This window comes from Rhineura floridana, chromosome 2, assembly GCF_030035675.1.
Source record: "Rhineura floridana isolate rRhiFlo1 chromosome 2, rRhiFlo1.hap2, whole genome shotgun sequence".
Classification (NCBI taxonomy): domain Eukaryota; kingdom Metazoa; phylum Chordata; class Lepidosauria; order Squamata; family Rhineuridae; genus Rhineura; species Rhineura floridana.
Genome location: NC_084481.1, coordinates 214,141,115 through 214,155,619, shown reverse-complemented (window position 1 = coordinate 214,155,619; position 14,505 = coordinate 214,141,115). Strand labels below are relative to the sequence as shown.

Sequence of the window (14,505 nt, the reverse complement as noted above, 5' to 3'; positions counted from 1 at the left end):
AGATTGCTCACTGGGACAGGGTATCGCCAACATGTAACCTTCTGCTGAAAGAATTGCACTGGTTTACCTATTAGCTACCGGGCTACGTTTTGGTGTGGGGGAAAAAATGGAAATGGACTGCCTTCAAGTCGATCCCAACTTACGGTGACCCTATGAATAGGGTTTTCATGGTTAAGCATTATTCCGAGGGGGTTTACCATTGCCTCCCTCTGAGGCTGAGAGACAGTTACTGGCCCAAAGTCACCCACTGAGCTTCATGGCTGTGTGGGGATTCGAACCCTGGTCTCAGGTCCAGCACCTTAACCACTACACCACACTGGCTCTCTCCGTTTTGGTGTACAAAGCCCTATAAAGCTTGAGATCAAGCTTGAGATTGGGATATCTGAAAGACCCTCTTACCCCTTATATACCCATTATGTAGTCGATCACTGCTCTCTGCAGGTGAGGGCCTCCTGCAGATACCATCTTATCAGGAGGTCTGTTCCACACAATATAGAAAGCAGACCTTTAGCACAGTGGCACCTATCCTTTGGAATTCCCTCGCCTTAAATATGAAGACAGGCACCATCTCTGTTATCTTTTTGGTGCCTACTGAAAACTTTCCTCTTTCAACAATCCTTTTAAGTGGAGTCCTTATCCCAGTCTGCATCTGTGTTGGAATTGATTTTTAATATGTTTTAAAAGTTTTTTTTTTAAAGTTTTTAAAGCTTTTTTTTAATGCTTTTTTAAAGTCTGTTTTATGATGTTTTAGAGTGTTTTTAGTGCTTTTGTTTGCCACCCTGGGCTCCTACCAGGAGGAAGGGTGGGATATACTGTAAATCAAATAAATAAATAAACTTTTGTGTAGCACATCACAGTATTTCCAAGTGTGGAACCTGTGTATTAATATCAACAGACCCCAGTGTTCTAGATGATGTCCATCAGCAGTTTCATATATTTTATTTATTTATTATTTAATTTATATCGCGCCCTTCCTCCCAGCAGGAGCCCAGGGCGGCAAACAAAAGCAGTAAAAACACTTTAAAACATCATAAAAACAGACCTTAAAATACATTAAAACAAAACAACTTTAACAACATTCTTTAAAAAAGCTTTAAAAACATTTTTTTCTAAACAATGTTTTTTAACCCTTTTTATTTGTTAAAAAAACCATGTAGTTTAGAAAAAAAAGGTTTTTTTTAAAAAAAAACATATTAAAAGCAATTCCAACACAGACGCAGACTGGGATAGGTCTTAACTTAAAAGGCTTGTTGAAAGAGGAAAGTCTTCAAAAGGCGCCGAAAAGATAACAGATATGGCGCCTGCCTAATATTCAAGGGGAGGGAATTATACAGGGTAGGTGCCACCACACTAAAGGTCCATTTCCTATGTTGTGCAGAACAGACCTCCTGATAAGATGGTGCCTGCAGGAGGCCCTCACCTGCAGAGCGCAGTGATCGACTGGGTATATAAGGGGTAAGACGGTCTTTCAGGTATCCTGGTCCCAAGCTGTAAAGGGCTTTGTACACCAGAACAAGAACCTTGAACTTGGCCCAGTAGCAAATGGGCAGCCAGTGCAATTCTTTCAGCAGCAGGTGACATGTTGGTGATACCCTGCCCCAGTGAGCAATCTTTCCACCACATTTTGCACCAGCTGCAACTTCCAGACCAATCTCAAGGGCAGCCCCACATGGAGCGCATTACAGTAATCCAGCCTGGTTAGCTATTGGAACAACATAGGGAACAAGATAAATGCCACAACGCAAAAGTCTGAGTTTTTGAGCAGGAGAAGCCTAGCATTGCATTCTGGAAACAACCCTGTGGGAAGAACTGAAACTTCTGTATATCAGCCCCAATCTAGAAAGGCGTTCCAGAAGGATATAATGAGAAGTTGAGCAGAATTAACAGGGATACCCACCCCTTGTCCATCTCCCAGGATAGATTGCCCATCAAGGTTGTCTGTCCTAAACCAGGTTTAAAACTAGTTTAAATATTGCCCCAAAATTAAACATTTATTTATTTAATTTATATCCCACCATTCCTTCCAGTATTGGATTCTGGCTGGAAATGATCTTACACAATGAAATCTAACAACTATTTTTCAGCAGAGGTCTCACTACTGTTCAAATCGTGGCTTCACACCATTTGAAAGTTAGTGCTAACGGTAATTTGCCCAGTTGGGACAACACATAAAACAATGGGTGAAAACCAAAGTACAAGAGAGGAGGAAGATATGGGGCAGGTACAAGCCAAAGGTCAATTCCTGTCATTCAAACCATGATTTGCTTGGTGCCTAAGTCCTAGGGAATGCAGGCTCTTAAAGGAGCAGTGTCAGTTGGCCACCAGGTGCTGAAGTGCCCACCTGAGTAACTGGAACTCCTCAGGAGTAAAGGGATACACGTAAGTAAGCTACTCCTCACAGGTAGACCTAATTCTGAGGCAACATGGATGGTCTGCAGCTAAGCCCAGGGTGGGGCTCTGAAAGCTTAAACGCCTTCTGTTCTAGGCACAAAGTGCTATAATGGTAGCTTTGCATTAGATTTCGGAGGTGTGTATCCTGGCCTACCTAACTGTTCAATGAACCTCTCCTGTGTTTGGCCTTTGGGCCCTTTGTCTAGCACTGCCACTGTGTTGGATGTTGGTTTGCCTTTGGACTGTGATTCTGGTCCTGGTCACCTCTCATGGCTCTGCACGTGTGTCACCTACAGCAGGACAGCAGGCAAGCAAATGACATCAGAACTGGTCCTAAAATGCCAATAAAAATTCTTCATCTTTTCAGATTTTTCGGGAATGGCTTGGTAACCGATTGTGACTATGACCATTGGCACAAGCAGCGGAGAATTATGGATCCAGCATTCAGTCGAACGTGAGGCAACAATTTTAAACAGTCTGGTTTTCTTAAGAGATTGTGTGCATTTCAATCCATGTTAGTAACCTAACCACCCAATTAGAAATATACTTATGGCTCAATTTGCATGTGATGGTAAGCCAAACTGTGGCTTAGCACGAACGCATGAGTGTGCAGGCTCCCACAGAAGGGATTTATTTATTTTATAAAAATATTTGTCTACCTCTATTTTGTTAAAAACATCAAAGCGGTTTACAACACGTTAAAAACGACCACCATAGAATTAAAAAACATTAAAAATACAATAAAAACAAAGGTCAACTGTTTCAAAAAAAGCATCTTCTTCATTGCCTGTATAAGCCTGGCGGAACAGAAAGGTTTTCAGCAGGTGCTTAGAAGTTGAAACAGAAGGCACCTGCTGAATCTCTGTTGGCAGAGCATTCCAAAGAACTGGGCCAATGACACTGAATTTCATGTCGATGTTAAATGAGCCATGCCAACTCAGGGAACGATCAAAGTTGCTCCTGCAGATGATCTCAGTGATCAAGCTGGGATATAAGGTTTAGGCGGTCCCCAAGATAACCTGGACCTAAGTTGTTCAGGGCTATGTAAATTAATACAAGGACTTTGAACTTGGCTGGGCTGCTTTGCTCCTCCTCCTGTTGCTGCTGCTCTGCTGTGATTGCTAAGCTGTGGATTGGCTTACCGTGTTGTCTGAAGCCAAGGTCGTTCTTTGTCTTGCCCTAGACAAACCATCAGATGTAAACCAAGAGCAAACCTCTGGAGCAGGACAAAAGCGCAACAGTAGAAGGACCAAGTAAAATAGCCGCAATCTCTTCTGAGAACCCACACGTTCACTCTCAGCCACAGTGTTACATGCACATTGGGTCAAAATATATTTTTTGTTTATCGCTAAATTTGATGCTCATTCTCTCCATTTTATCCTCGCACAACTTTGTGAGGTAGGTTAGTCTAAGAAACAGTGACTGGCCCAAGGTCACCCAGTGAGCTTCATGGCTGAGTGGGGACTTGAACCCTGGACTCCAGGACACTAGGCCAACACTTTAATCACAGCGCCACACTGGCTCTCATTCCTTTCACTGGATGAGTGTATGTGTAATGGATAGTGTGTTTTGTTCACAGTCAGTGGTATTATTGTCTCTCTCTCTTGTGAATGAATAATGTATAAAACCCTGTGTTCACACATTACTCATAGGAACATAGGAGGCTCCCTTATACTGAGTCAAACCCTTTGTCCATCTAGCTCAGTATTGTCTACACTGACTGGCAGTGGCTCTCCAGAGTTTCAGGCAGGGAGTCTCTTCTAGACTTACCTGGAGACGCTGGGGATTGAACCTGGGACCTTCTGTTCGCAAGGCAGATGCCCTACCACTGAGCTACAGCCCTTTCACTGCAAGAGCACTTTGTGTTTGACCACAAAGCTGTGTCTTGATTGACTTTATTAATTGTCCAGTTACCTGATGGGCTTGATGGGAACCTTTAACGACCAAGCAGAAGAGCTTATGAAGAAGTTGGAGGAAAAAGCCGATGGAAGAACTGAAGTGAATGTGATGAGCCTACTGAGGCGGGTGACGCTGGACATCATTGCAAAGGTACATGTTGGATGACATTTCCATTTCCTTTGAAGAGCATGGGACGTCTCTAACACTGGGCCATAATCAAAGGGCAAGTTTAATAAAGGAGGGCAAAAGGCTGCAGTGGAGGTATGTTCACTCCTGAGATTCGTGCTTCTTTTGAGCTAACACATGGGTAAGAAGGTCTTCAACTTGATGGGTTGTATTTAATGTAGTGCTAAGGCGAAAGTTCTGTTAGCGCAAGGATTCCTCCGTGCACAATGCACAGTTCTCCCCCTCTCCTCCCCCTGCACCTCACCCCCAAATCTGTTACAGCTTTTTCCCAAATCCTCTGTAGCAGATTGGGAAGCAGCGTAGGGTGCGTGCAAGAGGAGGAGGGGGGAATCATGTTGCGCTAGTGCTAATACTTCCGCTAGCACAACTATTTTGTTGAAGATTGACCTGTGTCTGTTGAATTGTAGCACACACAAAAATACTTCTTGCAGGTATCAAATGAGATCTGTAATGTTCATATTGTCCTGGAACAAGGGATTCTGCTCGTTCTTCAGTCTTAGTATATGAGTAATATGCAAACTCTTCCATTGTTTGCAGTGTGCAGTTAGGTATTCCTAGACTCACTTTGATTAATTGGAAGCCCAAGAAGCCAAGTTGGTAGCCAGGAGCCCATTTAATCAGCTCTGGTTGGTATGCCAACTGTGGCCCTTTTGGAGAAATCAGAGCTAGCCACAGTGATTTATGTGCTAGTCACATGCAAATGAGACTACTGTAACACATTCTACATGGGGCTGCCTTTAAAGAAGGTCTAGGAACTTCGGCCAGTTCAAAATCAAGCTGTGTGAAAAAGCCTACCCTGGACCCAGAGGATTTCAGCAGCTACAGACCAGTGGCAAATGTTCCATATCTCGGCAAGATCTTGGAACGAGTGGTTGCTGACCAGCTCCAGGCGCTATTGGATGAAACCGATTATCTAGATCCATTTCAATCGGGTTTCAGGCCCGGTTTCGGCACTGAGACGGCCTTGGTCGCCCTGTTTGATGATCTATGTCGGGAGAGAGACAGAGGGAGTGTAACTCTGTTGATTCTCCTTGATCTCTCAGCGGCTTTTGATACCATCGACCATGGTATCCTTCTGGAGAGGCTTGCGGAGTTGGGAGTTGGAGGCACTGCGTGGCAGTGGTTCCGCTCCTACTTGGCAGGCCATCTCCAGAAGATAGTGCTTGGGGAACATTGCTCGACACCGTGGGCACTCCAATGTGGGGTCCCACAGGGTTCGGTTTTGTCTCCCATGCTTTTTAACATCTATATGAAGCTGTTGGGTGCGGTCATCAGGAGTTTTGGAGTGCGTTGTCACCAGTACGCTGATGACACGCAGCTCTACTTCTCCTTTTCATCTTCCTCAGGTGAGGCAGTCAATGTGCTGAACCGTTGCCTGGACGCGACAATGGACTGGATGAGAACTAACAAACTGAGACTCAATCCTGAGAAGACTGAGATGCTGTTGGTGGATGGTTCTTCCAATCAGATGGTGGATACATACCCTGTCCTGGATGGGGTTACACTCCCCCTAAAGGAACAGGTTCGTAGTCTGGGAGTCGTTCTAGACTCTTCCCTGTCACTTGAGGCTCATGTAGCCTCAGTGGCACGGAATGCGTTCTACCAACTTCGATTGGTAGCCCAGCTACGTCCCTACCTGAGTAAGGAGGATCTTACATCAGTAGTACATGCTCTGGTAACCTCACGTTTGGATTACTGTAATGCGCTCTACGTAGGGCTACCTCTGAAGACGGTTCGGAAGCTACAGCTGGTGCAAAATGCGGCGGCCAGACTGCTAACAAGAACCAAGCGGTCTGACCATATAACACCTGTTTTGGCCCGCTTGCACTGGCTTCCAATATGCTTCCGGGCCAAATTCAAAGTGTTGGTATTAACCTATAAAGCCTTATACGGCGCAGGACCTCAATATCTGTCGGAACGCCTCTCCCGCTATGAACCGGCTCGTACACTACGGTCTGCTACGAAGGCCCTCCTCCGGGTCCCGACTCATAGGGAGGCCCGGAGGGCAGTGACAAGATCAAGGGCCTTCTCAGTGGTGGCCCCTGAACTATGGAATAGTCTCCCCGAGGAGGTTCGCCTGGCGCCGACACTATCATCCTTTCGGCGCCAGGTTAAAACCTTTCTCTACTCCGAGGCATTTTAATTTTTTGTTAATGATTGTAATGTTTGTAATTTGATTTTAGCCTTTGCTGTTTTTAGATTGTGAAATTTGATTTTAGACTGATGTTTTTGTATTATATTGTATTTTATTGTATCTATGTTCACCGCCCAGAGAGCTATTGCTAGTCGGGCGGTATATAAGTTTTAAAAATAATAATAATAATAATTGATGGGTATACTGTGGTGAGCTTCAATATCACCTGTATTATACCAGCTGCACTGGCTTCCAGCATGTTTCCAGGCCCAATTTAAAGTCCTGGTTTTAACCCTGAAAGCCCTAAATGGGTTGGGCCCAAGTTATCTGATGGACCACCTCCACCTGCCCACACAATGAGATTTCACCTAGAGGACCCTCTTTGCACATCCACCTCCTACGACTGTAAGTTGGGCAACCATAAGTGCACGAGAGGCCCCTCTCTGTGATGGCTTTGCAACTTATTCCCAGTAGAGCTTCAGCAGGCAGCTTCACTTCAGGCTTTTCAGAAGGCCTTAAAGGCTCTTTTGCTTCAATTGGCCTTTCCCCTGAGTAATTTTTGTCCAGCTCATGGGATAGAAGATGGAATATCATTATATTCTTGGAGTTCCCAGTCTGTTTTTATTTTTGGTTTTTTGGTTTTGTTTACACTTTTTTATTATTGTAAGCTGTTTTGGATGGCCTTTCCCCAAAAAAGTGAGAGCCAGTACGGTGTAGTGTTGGACTACGACCTGGGAGACCAGAGTTCAAATCCCCACACAGCCATGAAGCTCATTGGGTGACCTTGGGCCAGTCACTGCCTCTCAGCCTCAGAGGAAGGCAATGGTAAACCACCTCTGAATATCGCTTACCATGAAAACCCTATTCATAGGGTCGCCATAAGTCAGGATCGACTTGAAGGCAGTCCATCTCCATTTTCCCCAGAAAAGTAGCAAATGAATATTTTAAAATAAAAAAGTTGTGCCTGACGTCACTTACTTCAAAATTTAATAAGCTAGCCCTGGTGCGTTTGGGGAGGGGCCCTATTGTTCATTCTTTTGAGTAGAGGCCTGGCCATCTGCCCCACACTCCTGCCTTGATGGTGCCACTGACTGTTTCCATAAATCCTGTGTTTACTTTTTTCCTCTTTATAAATCTAATTTAAAAGATGTCATGAAAGGTAATACATTGTGTATTATGCTTCCAATGAATTTGGTAGCTCTGAAAAGAGAAAATGTAAGTGAACTTGGTGGCTGTATTTGAAATAAGTGGTTAATGTATTAGCTCTTGTGCAACTGAGCAATCTTCAATAAAGTAGTTTTTAAAAAAAACAAAAAATAGTACAGTAGAAGAAGACTAATGAATGAGGTCTCCTGCTGTTTGTTTGCACATTCCATGTTTCAAGCACACTGTGTGTGCATGGGGGAAACAGAGGCAAAAAGAACATCTTCACATGACGTGTCATGACATGAACTTCTACGGAAAAAATAAGGTTGTGAATGAAAATAATTCCGACAAAGCATGTCTGATGAAAATAGAAAATGAAATGCACTGTTCTAATATAAACTGCAGAATTTTAAAATTTTTGTTTCTTTATGTTCAAGCTTGCAAGTAATGCTTGCATGGTGCAAACACGATGGTGATCACTAGAAATGTGTCCCATTTCCACACACACAACTAATACAGGATCATTTAAGTTTGTGCAGAACGCCAACAATCCATCCATATTTGGCTTGGCTCACCTGTTTGAAAATGCTGGCCTGTAGAACAAGATGCATATCACTTTTCAGACAATATAACTTAACTTTTGCACAGATGCTTAAGACACACTAAGCTGAGATCACAGAGTAATAACACTGGACATTATCCCACTAATTCATCCAGTTTGTACAAGGATTTCCACTTGTGTATTTGAAATAATTTCCCCCTCTCTCTATGTGTGCCCTGCACTCTCCCCAGATCTACTGTGGAGGGTTGAGAAACCCCCAGAACAAGATTTAGGGGGCATGCAGAGGGAGGAAGGGGTGAAGTTCTTTTGCACTAGTGAAAACCCTTGCATTGATGGAACAGGTTAGTTGGTTACCTCCCAATGTGTGTAGGTTTTTATTGCTGCTGCTGTTTTATTTTTATTTTGTTTATTTATTTACTTGATTTATTATTTGATTTATATCCTGTCCTTCCTCCCAGCAGGAGCCCAGGGCAGCAATTATTGTATGGAAATTATTGCCTGGTTTTAATATTCTCCTAGGGAGTATGGAGAAGGCCTATAGCTCAGTGGTAGAGCTTCTGTTTTGCATGCAGAAGGTCCCAAGTTGAAAACCCGGCAGTTCCAGGTGGCGTTAGGAGACTCCTGCCTAAAACCTTGGAGAGCTGCTGCCAGTCAGTGTAGACAACACTGAGCTAGATGGACCAATGGTGTGACTTAGTATAGGGCAGTTTCCTATGTTCCTAAGACTAGTGTTTCATTTTGGCTTTAATTTTGTATATTTCAGCTCTGGCACCTTCAGGTGAAGGGCAGTCTATAAGTATGGGAAGTAACTAACTACATAACAACACCCCCTCAGCCTCTTGTGCCTCTGGCTAATCGTCTCATCTTTCTCAATGTTATCAGGTGGCCTTTGGCCTAGAATTGAATACCCTGCATAATGAGCTCACACCTTTTCCACACGCGGTGTCCACGATCATGGAAGGACTGGGTGAGGCACGCAACCCGTTATTCGAGGTCAGTGCAGTCTTTTCTTGTGGAGCTATGCCCCTCTCCAAAGCTTATATTATTGTTTGTCAAGCTTATTCCAAGGGGGTTGGGAGAAAAAGGCCTTTTGCGCAACGGCTAGTGATGTCTGTCCGGAGTTCTTTTGCACCATAGCGTTCCTGCTGGAATGGCAAGCCCCATTGCAGATGTGCCCCATTGCAGATGCGCCATGGAATCTTCTGCTGGGTCTTGGGCTTTCCCTGTTCCTCCTACTTGTCTCCAGACTGACTGGTACAATTATAGGACTGGCATAGATTTTGCATTCTGCACAGCTGTCACTGATCATCATGGGTATGATCTCTGGTATGTAGGAATAATTTCTGGAAGGGTGCATATGCTGGCATGCTGCAATGCCCAACTTGGAGTACAGGTGGCTGCTTTGCACATGTACCCTTTTGTGTTAAGAAGCCCTATTTTATTTGGAAAGCATCTGAAATTGTTACGTTCTTTACAGCAAAAAAAGGGGGGATGTAGCTCAGCGGTAGAGCATGTGATTTGCATGCAGAAGGTCCCAGAGTCAGTCCTCAGCATCTCCAGGTAAGGCTAGAAGAGAATCCTGGAAAGCTGCTGCCAGTCAGTGTAGAGAATACTGAGCTAGATGGACCAGTGATCTGACTCACTGTAAGGCAGCTTCCTATGTCCCTATGAACTCTCATAGGGTCCTGACTGCAGAATCTAAAAACCACATAAAAACAAGAGGGAAGTGTGTGGGGGGGAGAGGGGGAGGGGGGGAGAGGGAGAGAGAGTATTAGGGAACCTGACTGATAGAAGTGCCACCACCACTGGCTAAATTGGGGTGCGTAATCTATGGCACTCACCCTAATTTTACGCAGCCTTTGGCCTAATTTCAAAAGCCTCTGCAAGCTCTCGCTTTGGAAAGAGCAGTCTGTCTTTTTGCAGCAGCCCCACTGAGCAGGGTGGAAGAGAGAAAAGGGGGTTGGTCAAACGAAACAAAAGGGCAGCCCTATCTATTTTTGGCTCTGGCCTTGCCCACCACTGCTTTTACGATTTATTTATTTATTTATTTGTTGCATTTATATACCGCCCCATAGCCAAAGCCGTCTGGGTGGTTTACAGCAATTAAGAACAATAAAAACAAGTATACAAATTTAAACCATACCAAATTGAAACATATAAAAACCGATAAGCAAGTTAAAAACACATGCTATTCAAATGCTGTTAAAAGAGCCCCACCCACTGCCTGCATCATCAGGCCCCCAACAAATTAACCCCAGGGAATGTGGCCCTCTCCAGAAAAAAGGTTGCCCTTCCTTTGCCTAGATAGTACTTTGTAGGACATGTGGTTTGCCTGTCTGCCTTCTCTTTATTAAAATCCCTGTCACCCACCAGTAAGCTTTGAATATAGAAAGCAAGCATGTTTACTTTAAGGCAAGAGAGGGGGAACCTTTGGCTCTCTATATGTTGCTGAACTATAATTTCCATCAGCCCATAGCAAGCCAGGGACCTGTGCTTCCACAACATCTGGAGAGCCAAATGTTCCCCACACCTGTCTTAAGGTGTTACCAATCTTTTAAATGATTGCAAGTACACATGCCGGCTTTGGAACATGAGACACACGAACATAAGATGAGCCCTGCTGGATCAGGCCAAAGGCCTATTTAGTCCAACATCCTGTTCTCTCTGTGGCCAACCAGATGTCCATGGGAAGCCTGCAAGCAGGACCTGAATGCAACTGGCATTCAGCAGCATGCTGCCTCTGATAGAGGAGTTAGAACTGTATTGGAATTGTTGTGAGATGTTTTAAAGGTTTTGTCATTTGTGTGTTGGGCTCTGGGCTCCTTTGGGAGGAAGGGTGGGATATAAATGTAATATTATTTATTATTGTTATCATAGCCACTGTGACTTCCTAAATCAGACCATGGTCCCATTTTTGGTGGCCCGCCTAACATCTGCTGGTTGCTAACATGTTTGGAAAGAATGCTGGGCTAAGGGGACATTGGTCACCAGTGAGCCACCCCATCTTCTGCCCACCCATCTGAGCAGAGGGCTGTTGTTGTCAGCTACACCCTCCAGCAATGTGTGTGTTGGTTTTATTTTGCTCTCCTTATGACCACACCTGTTATCTATCTAGTATATGCCATGGAACAGGAAAGTAGTGAAAGATGTTCAAGAAAGCTTAAAGCTTCTGCGTCGTACTGGGAAGGAGTGTCTCGAACGGAGGCACAAGGCCATGGAGATTGGAGAAGAGATCCCGCTGGATATTCTCACTCAGATACTAAAGGGTGCAGGTGGGAGACTCCCTGTGGAAGGAAGTTTGATAGCTTTTTGTATGTTTCACTTTGTATCCAGTTCTAACAGTAATTTACAGACTTTAGTTGGTCCCAGGGCAAAAACTTTTTTAATGATAATACATTTTTTTTTAGAAGAAGGTGTGCTTAAGGTGGCCACTTCTATTTAGAAGAAAAGTCAGGCCTGAGTGCCTGATCTGGAATAGTGGTCCACACTGGCTTCTGTCTGTTATTTGCCACTAAATGTGTCTGTTCTGTCTGTCTGATATCTACAGTAAATCATAATCTGCTGCCAAATTCATAAAGATAGCCCCGCTGGATTAAGCAAAACAACCATCTATACCAGCATCCTGTTTTCACACTGGCCAACCAGATCCCAGCAATTGGAATTCACATTTGTATGTTTCACTTTGTATCCAACTTTAACAGCAAACAGTGGTTTACAGCATTTAGTTGGTCCCTAGGCCGAACTACTGTACATGAAATGGTACATTAAAAAGTATGTTTACTATTTTTGCTTGCCACTTTTATTAAGAAGAAAAATGAGCCATTGGCCTTTGATCCAGTGAGGATGCAATGGAGGCAGCAAAGCTTTTCTTTGTCACTGCCACTGAGTAGGCTTGACAAATGAGCCTTCACAAGTGTTTGGTTGCATTCGTCTGGAGCTTTCCTCCACTTGTGTCCAAGCTGTCTCTCGGCTTGTTTCATTAGTTGTAGGATGCTCACAATCAGGATCTGAGTGCAACAGCTTTCTGCCAACTTCTGATTCATAGCAACTGGTATTCAGAGACATTCAACAGTGGAGGATCTAGAGAGCTTGAGAAGCTAGAAAGCCTTGCATTTGAAATGGAATAACAAATAGGATTGTTTCTTGTATACTTTTGAAGTTTCTCTTCTGTCTTGGATCCTCTGGTGCGTGCTTGACCTGTGAGGTCACATCTTTAGTGCAGTATTTGTATTTTTAGAATGCCCCAGAATTTGCTGTCATGTTTGGAGAGGGATGTCAGCCTTGCTCTTTGTTTCCTGTCTTGACAGCTCTGGAAGAGGACTGCGATGATGAAAGTCTACTGGACAATTTTGTCACCTTCTTCTTCGCAGGTTTGTAAATCTGACACCCTTTTAACACACAATTACTGAGGAAGATCTACACGGAGAAACATACTCTCACATGTCCAACCAAACTATTGAGATCTGCATCTCAAAAACCAAATAACAATATACAGAGGATGACAAAGTCTAGGAAAATAAACACCTCTTTGCCTGGTACTAAAATGACATGGAGGCAAACCTAACTGGGAAGAGCGTTCCACAGTTGCTTGGGTAGGCCCTTTCCTCTGTTGCACCTAAGATGATGGTAGTACCTGAAGAAAGATCTCTGTTGATGATCTTTGTGAGTGTGCAGACATGTATGGAGACGAGGGATCCTCCAGGAATCGTGGTCCCCAGTAGTGAAGGGCCTTAAAGGTCAAAACCAGTGTTTTTATATTGAGCCCAGAAATAATGCAGTTGGCAAAGCACAGGCAGGATGTGATCATAATGCCCAGTCACAGTTAACAGGCCTTGCAACTGTGTTTTTAATTAATTGCATTTCTGGTCACATCCACACTATACATTTAAAACACATGGCTTTCCCCAGAGAATCCTGGGAAATTTAGTTTATCCCTTGTACAGCTGCAATTTCCGGCATCCTTAACAAATTAGTTTCCAGTATTGTTTAGGGGAAGCCATGTGCTTTAAATGTATGGTGTGGATGTTATCTCTGAACTGTCCTCAAAGGCAGTCCCACATATATTGCATTATAGTACCCTCATGCACAAGGGCTGAGCCCACAACTCTTTGCTTCCACCAAAAAGTCCCCCCATATGAACTTTTCCCTGTCACGGCAGCCTAATTTATAAGGTAAAGGTGTATTGTTACTCCTTTTTAAAAGAAGTTGCCAGCACAGTGGCAAAAGGCATTCTTAATTGCTAAAAATGTTTAGAAATGAGTAATAAATGAAGAGAGAGGGATGCAATGAACTAAGCACTTTCCTTGTCCAAATTCCTTCCATTCCTATAACACTTGAGTTGCATCTCTGGTTGACATTCACCCCCATCTCAGTGGGCTGGAAAATGTCATTTACTTATCATTTCACTCTGATACTTTGCAGGGAGAAAGTTCAGACAACACCCAATCAACTGTATACATGGTTTATGCCACTTTATTTCCCTCAGTAAAAATTTGACATCGGGTACTTGAAAGGCTTCAGCGGAGGGTAAAGAAGGTTGTCAGTAGTATAGAAAACCAGTCCTGTGAGGAAAGGTGGATAAGAGAATACTGGCGGAGGACATGATAACCGTCTTCAAATATCTGAAGGGCTGTAACATGGAAAAGGACAAACGCTAGCTTTTGATTGAACATTGAGAAAAACATCTTGACCACCAGAGCAGTTTGACAATGGAATCATTTACATAGCGCAAGGGTGGGGAACCTCCGGTCTGCCAGACCACTTTTGGCCCACCAGGGGTCCCAATGTGGCCTGCCAGGCCATTTCTGGCAAACCATGCCCTCCTGCTGCCTTATGTGATGCTAGTTGTTATGTTAATGTTATGTTAATGTTTATTTATACCCCACCTTTCGGCCAAAAGGCCCTCAAGGCGGCTTACAGAAAAAGTAAACACAAATATAAAAATACATCAACAAGGCAATACATCAATAAAGCAATACATCAATAAGCAATACATTGTACAAAAGAAATTAAATAGCAAATAACATTATATAAAAAAAATATCCAGGAAAAACATTCTGTCTCGCCTGAACTTGCAACTATTTCAAGGGATGGTACACCATTCCGAAACAGCGACAGCCTGTGGCTCAGGCCAACAGTAGTACAGCTTAACACTGAGGGTCTCCGTCTGCATGCCCTGGTCCATGAC

The 14,505-nt window shown here is 43.8% G+C and overlaps 1 protein-coding gene across 2 annotated transcripts in view; it reads left to right on the top strand.

The window, feature by feature from the left end:
- Positions 1 to 14,505, top strand: part of LOC133377664 (cholesterol 24-hydroxylase) — a 60,804-nt gene that overhangs the window by 30,265 nt on the left and 16,034 nt on the right. For both annotated transcript variants that reach the window (XM_061612123.1, XM_061612124.1), the window contains exons 5-9: positions 2,759 to 2,845; positions 4,302 to 4,440; positions 9,201 to 9,311; positions 11,434 to 11,590; positions 12,626 to 12,688. In XM_061612123.1, coding sequence (XP_061468107.1) covers positions 2,759 to 2,845; positions 4,302 to 4,440; positions 9,201 to 9,311; positions 11,434 to 11,590; positions 12,626 to 12,688 — 557 coding nt within the window. The remainder of the gene's footprint in view (positions 1 to 2,758; positions 2,846 to 4,301; positions 4,441 to 9,200; positions 9,312 to 11,433; positions 11,591 to 12,625; positions 12,689 to 14,505) is intronic.